Genomic DNA, 8,486 nt, shown 5'->3' on the forward strand with positions numbered 1-8,486 from the left:
AGTAGGGGCCACCTTCCCTGAGCCTATAACAACAAGTGTCAACACCAGACGACACAGAGACAGTCTCTGGCACAGGAAGACAGGGTCCCTATTTCCCATTTACAATTTCTACGGAGCAGAGAGGACGGGGGCCTGCGATCTCCCGGTTTGCGCGGTCTCGGTAGCCGGGACCCAGAGCGCCGCAAGCCTGATATTTGTAGCGCAGCCCTAGCGCAATCCGCCGCCCGGGACCTGGCGTCACGAGGCTGCGGCGTGGTTGCCTAGGAAACGCCCACGTGCCTCCGCATGACTTCCCGGACCTTGTAGTCCGCCCACGGCCTCGCCTGAGCCAGGCTCGTGTGAGGGAACTACAACTCCCAGGAGGCAGCGCGGCGGGGCGGGGTCTGCCGGGACCTCCAGAGCTGAGCGCAGGGTCTCCGCGGCCAGACAAGGAAGATGGCGTCGCGGAGAGCTGGTCGCTGGCTGTCCGGGCTCCTGCTGCTGCTAATGCTCGGGCCCTGGCAGGTGGCGGGCCACGGCGGCAAGTACTCGCAGGAGCAGAACGAGCCCGAGCGGCCCCCGAAGCGCGAACTCGGGGGCGAGTTCCGCATGGAGAAGTTGAACCAGCTGTGGGAGAAAGCCCAGCGGGTGAGCGGCCGGGCCGGGCCGGGTGGGGCGGGGGTCCTCCGGGAACTGTGTGTGTGTTGCTGCCCCCCGTCCCAGCATTTCCGTCCTGACTGCCCGTGGACACCCGTGGACATTGTCCAGTTCTCCTTTGGTGCATGCGAGCGCTTGTGGGGCTGGGGCATGTTCGGGGTGTTGCGAGACCCGAGACCCCGGCGCCCCCCCGGGGTTTGGGGGGGAAGCCCGGTGAGGGGCCTCGCCCTCCGGGATTAGAGTCACGTGCTGCTGGGGCTGCCGAGCGGCCGGGAGCAAGGTTCGTGGAGCTGCAAGTTCTTGTCGAGGGCCGTTGTCCCCACGCGGTGGTTCCGACTGGGGAGCGCCTGTGCTCCCAGGTGCGGCCCCGGAGAGGCGGAGGGAGGCGGGGGTGACCGCCCCGAGGCTCTGCGCGCCGCGTGGGGCCGGTTCCCTTCCCTGGGGCGCCGGGAGGGACTCTGCAGGGCGGGCCGCGGGCGGGCCTCGCCAGGAATGCCCGCGGCGGCGGGCGTGGTCGCCCCGGGGAGCGCCTTCCTGAGCCGGGGGTGCTCCGCAGAGGCCGGAGCCCTCGTTGCCTGTTTGAAGTCCACACCGGGGCGGGTTTGCAATGGGGCCGCCCCGCCCCGCCCTCCGCGCGGCAAACATTTACGCCGCTGTTTCTTGCTGGACACACTCTGCTTTGCCTTTGGCTTCTCGTAACTGTTTCTTTTCGTAGGCAGCGTTAACAGTCCACTGTAGATTAGAGAGTCTTTGAGAGAACTCAGGGAGTGGGGGCTGATGGCCCCTCCCCGACCACCCAGGTCCTGCAGGGGCTGTGCTGGCCACCCTCCACTCCAGGGCTTGCTCGAGAATGGCGGGTCCTCAGGGGAGGGGACCAGTCTGCCATCAGGCTGCGGCGGGACCTCCAGAGCTCTCGGTGTGCTGGAGCCGTGAAGCAGTGAGGCCGTCGCCCTCCCCACCCGCCACCAGCCCGGGCCTGACCGCCAGGCGCATTCTTGGCAAACCCGCCTTACAAACGGGACTTGCCCGGCATCTGGCCTGGAGCAGTGGGAGCCGGCGCGCACCTGTGGGTGGCATTCCGACCTGCTGTTCGGCGCGAGGACACTTCAGTGTGGCTTTAGAAGTCAGCCATTAGACTTGAGACTCCCAAAGCAGGGCTTTTTTAAACATGTAAGATGATTTCATGTTTCTAGTTAATGCCATTTGTATTGGCGGCTGCAACGCTGCAGTCAGCAAGGACGTTAGCGGTGGGAGGCAGAACAGAGGGACAGGGAGTAGGGGTGTCAGGTCTCACGCTTCCGTTAAAAACTCAGGAATCAGACCGTTTTTCTCTGGGCTCAGAACCACCAGACTTGAATGTCGTTTTAGCTTTAATGCCATGACTCACCTACGGGGCAGGGGCCCGTCCCTGCGGTTCTTCCTGGGGTCACTGGGCACGCACGCTCTCTTTACCAGCGCTGCCCGGGGCCGGCCCTGTGTACAGGGGGGCGCCCGGCCTGCTGGCAACAGCGAGGGGCCGTGGGTCGTTCCCGCTGTGGAGGGCCAGGGTCCGTCTGCGAGGCAGACAGAGTCCAAGCGCCAGGCTGAGGGCCAGTGGGAGGTGAAGATGGGCGATCTGAGGCCTCTTTCTGAAGGACCTCTAGGGGTCTTGTGTTATTTCTCTTCACTTTGCCCAGAACCGCAAGCTCCAGTCCGGCTCCCAGCGACCTCTGGTGCAGGGAGGCCGCGGGCGAGGTGCCCAGCCCTGCGCACCTTGGCGACAAGGTCCCGTGTGCGGCTGCCCCAGGGCTTCCTACCCGACCCAGAGCTCTTTCTTTAGAGGCCTGGTGTGGGGGTGGGGTGGTCGTCCCTTCCTCCTTCTGCAGATGGGCTGGCCTGGGAGCAGGCCCTTCCCACAGGACAGCCAGGCACTGGGGGTGCCCCACACACCCAGCCCCGGGGCTGTCACTGGGGGTCATTAGCGAGTTCCTCCGGTCGGGTGTCAGGCCTGTGAACTGATGGGTTTTTGAAGCCGCCAGCCTGGTGGGACTGGCAGCGACCGCCACGGGTCACTTCTGCTGGGAGAGTGGGCACTGGCCCGCAGCCTGGCGGGGCTCAGGGCTGAAGGGGGCAGGGTCGTGGGAGCTAGAGGCCCCGCTCAGCCCTCGGCCAGCCGGTGCCCTGCTCACAAGGACAGGGCGTCTGGCCAGTGGCCGGGGCGCTGGAGAGCCAGGGGAGCTGGGTTTCTAGTTTCCCCTAAATTCAGTCCTTCTGCCAATAGTTGTTCATGTACAAACCCCGGTTTCTTCTCCAAGACCCACGCTCAGGCCCTGCCAGCCACCCACCCTGTCGACCTAGGTGCCAGGGTCCAGGGTGGGAAGGCGGGCATCCTGGTACCTTCCCCTCCTGTGCCCACAGGCTCAGGCCACTGAGAGCAGGGGCTCCCTGGGGACCTGAGAGGCCGGGGGTCTCAGGGGGCAGGGCCAGGGTCCCCTGGAAGTCCTGTGGGATCACAGGAGGGACTTGGAAAGGCTGGGACTGGGACTCTGTCCTCTGCTCAGCTCTGGGGGTCTCCTGGTCACCCTGTCTCGGGTGGCCTGTGGCTTCTCGTGCCTGTGGCACTGGTCCGTGTGCAGCCGGTCGTCACGTGTCCCCTGCCCACGTCCCGCAGCTGCAGCTGCCTCCTGTGGAGCTGGCGGAGCTCCATGCCGACCTGAAGATACAAGAGAGGGACGAGTTCGCCTGGAAGAAGCTGAAGGCCGAAGGCTTAGATCACGACGGGGAGAAAGAGGCAAAACTGATACGCAACCTCAGCGGTACCGTCCTTCCCTGTTCCTTGCGAGGGGACGGTCCCCCGGCCTCTGGGTCGGGCTCAGTCTGTGGGTGGGGTGAGCGTGGACCATCGCACAGGCTGTTTTCAGGTGCAAGTTCCAGTTGGTGAGACACAGGCCTCAGCGACCAGGTCTGAGGGGTTGACAGGTGTCTGGGCCTGCGTGGTGTGACCCGCACTGGTCAGGGGCCTTCTGCAGTTCCGGGGGAGGACTGGACGAGTGTGTGACGTCTGGGAAGCCCCGCGCTCACAGACGAGGGCGCGGATGCACACGCGTCACGCTCGTCCTCCAGCCCCCGGGGGTCTGCGCTTCCACGGGGGGTGGGGGGGGAGTCCTGGGCGCATGCCGGGTGGACCAGGGGAGGGAGGGCGGAGCCTCTGAGCCGAGGACAGGCGAGCCCCTCGGCGGGGCTGGTGGGGAGGCCTGGGCCGCAGGGGGCAGGAGCGGAGTGCAGGGGAAGGAAGTCCTATGCCAGTTCCCAGGACAGGCAGGATGGGGGGCTGGGAGAGGCCCAAGGGGGGCCCCGGAGGAGAGGGAACCGGATTCTGTCGCCAGGAAGACGCAGCACAGCCACTCCCAATGCGGAGGGAGACGGTGGGAGGGGAGGCCGGAGGGGGCCACCATCCCGGTGGGCCTGCGGGATGGAGTGAGGCTGGGGCGGGACCGCCTGCCCACAGAGCTGTGCCCTGCGCGGCTGAGGAACGGCACCAGGCGCGGCCCCCGCTTGACCAGGACGTAGCAGGCTAGGGGCTGTCTTCCCTCCGGGCCCCTGCGAACCTTTGTGGGGAGTAGCTGACCCCAGAGTTCCTCCTTCAGAAAACCTCTCCCTGCAGACGGCAGTGTGGGTGGGACACAAGAAGCCCCCAGCCACCCCCTCCACCCGCCCTCACCAGCAGTGGCTGCACATTTGGGTTTTGAAAATCTGAACTTGATCAGTAAACGACCTCACTAGTAACGGCTCCTGTCCCAGCCAGACATGCTTGCGGGAGCAAAGGGGGCACGAGCAGCCACTGTTGTTGGGGGGCCTCTAAGCTATTGGACACGTTGGTGAGAGTGGGGCCCCGTGGCTCGTTTTCGTTCTGTGGGGTCCTGGGTGGTGACCAGAAACAGGGTGGGCGGAGGGAGCCTGCAGGGAGTGGAGGCAGACTGCCCTGACTGGCCGGCACCCCCTCCTAGTCATCCTGGCCAAGTACGGTCTGGACGGGAGGAAGGACGCCCGCGCGCTCAGCAGCAACTCCCTCAATGACGGCCAGCAGGACAGCCTGGAGGACCCCCGGCTGGAGAAGCTGTGGCACAAGGTACCCGGCTGTGTGCGCGCCCTGGGGCGGGGAGTTGGGGCTCCTCGGTGCCACCGTCTTGCAGAGCATGTGGCGGCAGCCCCCCACGGGGCCCTGCAGAGCCGCTGTGCTGTCTGGGGTCCTCTGCTCCGGGGCTCTGCCTGGTGCTGGCCCGGCCGGCAGCAGCGGACACAGGCTGCGGGGGACACGAGCCGGCCGCATCTCCCCTCTGCGTGTGTTCAGGGGGTTGGTGCCTGCAGGGCCCGTGGTTCTGAGGCGCCCTCCCCGCGGGGTGCACAGCTCAGGTGGTCGCCGGGCTGGGCAGTGGTGGCGCGTTCACTTCCCTGCCCGCTGCCCCGGCTCCTGACCGGCACGCTCTGCCTGGGCCCCGTTGCGTGAGGTCGGGAGTTGGAACTCACACACCAGCTCCTCGTCCTCGGTCCCTGGGAGGGAGACGGGCCCCGTGGCCTCCAGGCTGAGCCCGGACCTGCATTGTCCGGTTGTCCGCATCCCCCCACGGCCTGTGTGGCGGGCGGGGTGGGGGGCCCGGGGCGTGGACAGGTGCGCACTGCCCTCCACGAGGCTCACTCCGTCGCGCTCCCCGCAGGCGCAGACCTCTGGGAAGTTCTCCAGGGACGAGCTGGACAAGCTGTGGCGGGAGCTGCAGCACCACAGAGAGAGGGTCCGGGAGTACGACATCCTGCTGGGGGCCCTGAGCCGGACGGAAGGTGCGCCCCCCCCCCTCCCCGGGCAGCCCACCTCCAGATGGGGCTGCGGGCAGGGACGCTGTGCTGGGGTCGCATTTGTCCGCCGGTCCTGAGGGGAGTCCTGTTTGGGGACCCCGCGGGGACGCGCTGGGCAGGTGGAAGGCTCTCCGCTGGCCACCTCTCGCACAGATGCCTCGCTCTGACCGGGGTGACTGACCTCTGATGGCACCGTTGTTTGGTCTCAGGACCCCCCTAAATTATGGGTTCCCACCCTCAGAAAGCGGGCACCCTGGGGGCCGGGGCGGGTGCAGGGGGTGGCCTCAGGCTCCGGGGGAGCAGACGCCCTGAGAAGGGCTGTGTGGGGACCAGGGTTCTCACTGTGCGCCTGTCAAAGGAAGGGACCCCAGACCCTGCAGAAGGGGAGACGCTGCAGCCGTCCGGGGACACGGGGCCGGCTCGGTGGCAGGGTCCCTGGGCCCCAGGCCCTCACCAGGCACCGCCCCTGCCCCCACAGAGATGCAGGAGAACGTCCTCAGCCCGTCGGACATGAGCCGCGCGCAGGAGGAAGCCGCGCTGCACAGCAGGCACGCGGAGCTGAAGGACAGGCTGCAGGCCATCAGGCAGGGCTACGACCGCCTGCGGAAAGTCAGCCACCAGGGCTACGGCGCCGAGGCCGGTGAGCGCGGTGTGCCCCCACCCCCCAGCCCACGTGGAAGGTGTTCACGGCTTCATTTTCAGTGTCCCTGCTCCCCTCATGTCCGTCCTGTGCCTTTGGCCCCCGTGTCAGGACAGCAGGTTCCACTGTAGTGACAGCTCCCACGTGTGGCTCATCTGTGCCAACACCTCCTCCTCCTCCAGCTCCAAGGCCACCGCTCACCGGGGCCCGGCTGCAGGCGGCCTGGGGTGGGGTGTTCAGGAGGCCGGCCACGGCCCAGTGGGCCCCGTGAGCTGCGCCCTGAGCTCGCACGTGCACACGCACACTGACCCTTGTGCTCACACGCATCCACATATCCCGCACATGCTTACACAGTTGTGGTGGCCAGGGAGGAGGCCCCCACGCACGTCTGAGGGGGCCGTTCCTCTCTGCCAGAGTTCGAGGAGCCCCGGGTGATGGACCTGTGGGACTTGGCCCGGTCCGCCAACTTCACGGAGAAGGAGCTGGAGGCCTTTCGGGTAAGGATCTTGGCCTCGGTCAGTAGCCCCCATCCTGCTGAGCTTCCTAATCACGTGGGGAAGGTGTCGCCGCTTCCTGTTCTCTGATCAGAGCAGGTTAGCACGTGCCGGGGGCCCTGTCCTTCCTGCTCTGTGCGTCCCTCCTGCGTGTCTGGTTGGCAGCCCGCAGAGGACTCTGGGAACATGGCGGGGAGGGGGCTTTGGACGCAAAGAGCATGTTGCGGGGTTCAGGTACTTAAAACATTCTAGGAGGAGCTGAAGCACTTTGAAGTGAAAATTGAGAAGCACAACCACTACCAGAAGCAGCTGGAGATTTCTCACCAGAAGCTGAAGCACGTGGAGCAGTTTGGGGACCACGAGCACGTGAGCCGGAACAGGGAGCGCTACGCCGCGCTGGAGGGGAAGACCAAGGAGCTGGGCTACAAGGTGGGCACGCGCTGCTGCAGGCCGGGTCCCTGCCCCTTGCCCCGCGTGTGCACCTGCCTTGAGTGCCCACAGGCCTGGGCAGGCCCTGCCTCACCTCCCGTCCCCTTCAGGGCAGCCAGTGCAGCGGCCACGTGGGGCCACGGCTACGTATCTGAGGCCCCTGCCAAGCTCCAGGAGGTGTGGGCGACCACCTCCCCTCTGCAGGGTAGCCTGAGGCTCAAAGAGGGGGAGCCAGGAAATGGGGGTCAGCTCACAGCTGCAGCAGGTGGCCCAGGCCAGCTACTGCATCATGCATCCTGGCAGCCAGGTCGTTCGGGGTGGCACCGTCCAGGCCTTAGAAGGTGAAGGGCCTTTGTTCAGAGAGCTGGTTTGGATTCAGTGAAGAGGACGGCGCAGGGTGGCGGGGTCGCACCAAGGGCGGGGACAGCCCTAGACGTCCCCACTGGGCACAGGCAGCTGGCCTCTGCAGCGCGCAGTGTGTGTGTGGTGGTGGTGGGGTGGCCTCTGGAGCCTCCGAAACTTCATGGGTCTCTTCTGCGAGGGTCAGTGGCCGTGTGGGCCTGCACCTGCTTCTGGCAGAGTGGGTGGGGGGAAGCCAAGTACCACAGCACCTGCGCAGCAGATTTTAAATTGGGTGTCAAAACGTAGGAGTTGACAGGGGACTCACTGCAATAGGCAGGCAGGGGTGGTCTGGGCAGGAGTGGGGCTCCCCCGACAGGAAAACGTGCGCGTGGGGCAGACTTGCGCTCGAGGGGCCTGGGACCCAGGGCAGGTGCCCCCTGCTGCCTGCGTTCTGTGAGGATTAGGAACTGCTAAGAGCGCTGGGCCGCTTCTGGGGCCGCCGGCGGGCCCTGCTGTGTGCGTGGCGGAGGCTCTGTCCCTGTTGGCGCCCCGCCGCCGGCCCCAGCCCCTCACACCCCGGGGGCATCCTAGCTAGCACCCAGCTGCCTCGGAGATTCAGTTACTGCGGTTCTGGGGGTGGCGAGCTGGGCGGTGACAGCTGAGCAGTGGTGCCTGTTGGCTGGTCTCTGACCCGGGCCCGCCTGCCTCTCCAGGTGAAGAAGCATCTGCAGGACCTGTCCAGCCGCATCTCCAGGGCGCGCCACAATGAGCTGTGACAGCCGGGCCCGGAGCCCTTGGGGCAGCGGCTGTGTGGATGGAACCTCGGGAGAGTGTCGGGTGCCTGCGCGCTAGCCCTCGCTGCCCCCTGCGCCCCCTGCCTGCAGCAGCACTGTTCGCGCCCAAGCCTTGTACACCTGCCACTGGGGACGCCAGCTGCACACGCCCGGAACGGTAGCCACAGTGTCTGACTTTAATTCATCAGCAGTCCGACGTGTCATTGGCTCCTGTCTCACTGTGTCTCTGCGGCTCAGCTCAAAGCCCACGGCAGCTTCAGCCCCAGGCGCAGTCGGTGGCTCTCAGGCACTGCCCGCCTGAAGGGCCCCTCTTCCAGCTCT

The 8,486-nt window shown here is 66.5% G+C and overlaps 1 protein-coding gene across 1 annotated transcript; it reads left to right on the top strand.

Annotated features, from left to right (window-relative positions):
• Positions 1 to 410: 410 nt before the first annotated feature.
• On the top strand, positions 411 to 8,365 carry LRPAP1 (LDL receptor related protein associated protein 1). Its single transcript, XM_090267133.1, has 8 exons — positions 411 to 627; positions 3,287 to 3,431; positions 4,623 to 4,744; positions 5,331 to 5,451; positions 5,945 to 6,106; positions 6,521 to 6,603; positions 6,853 to 7,029; positions 8,085 to 8,365. Exons 1-8 carry the CDS (start codon positions 436 to 438, stop codon positions 8,145 to 8,147), a joined length of 1,065 nt encoding a protein of 354 aa, XP_090123259.1. The 5' UTR covers positions 411 to 435; the 3' UTR covers positions 8,148 to 8,365.
• Positions 8,366 to 8,486: the final 121 nt, after the last annotated feature.

This window comes from Furipterus horrens, unplaced genomic scaffold (genome assembly GCF_987537825.1).
Source record: "Furipterus horrens unplaced genomic scaffold, mFurHor1.1.pri manual_scaffold_2, whole genome shotgun sequence".
Classification (NCBI taxonomy): Eukaryota; Metazoa; Chordata; class Mammalia; order Chiroptera; family Furipteridae; genus Furipterus; species Furipterus horrens.

What these genes read in the sequence shown, in the direction of transcription:
- LRPAP1 (XM_090267133.1), top strand. Translation starts at nt 436, where the DNA reads ATGGCGTCGCGGAGAGCTGGTCGCTGGCTGTCCGGGCTCCTGCTGCTG. An exon ending in AGGAGCTGGAGGCCTTTCGG is followed by an intron (nt 6,604 to 6,852) that starts GTAAGGATCTTG and finishes AAAACATTCTAG; the next exon opens with GAGGAGCTGAAGCACTTTGA. An exon ending in CCAAGGAGCTGGGCTACAAG is followed by an intron (nt 7,030 to 8,084) that starts GTGGGCACGCGC and finishes CTGCCTCTCCAG; the next exon opens with GTGAAGAAGCATCTGCAGGA.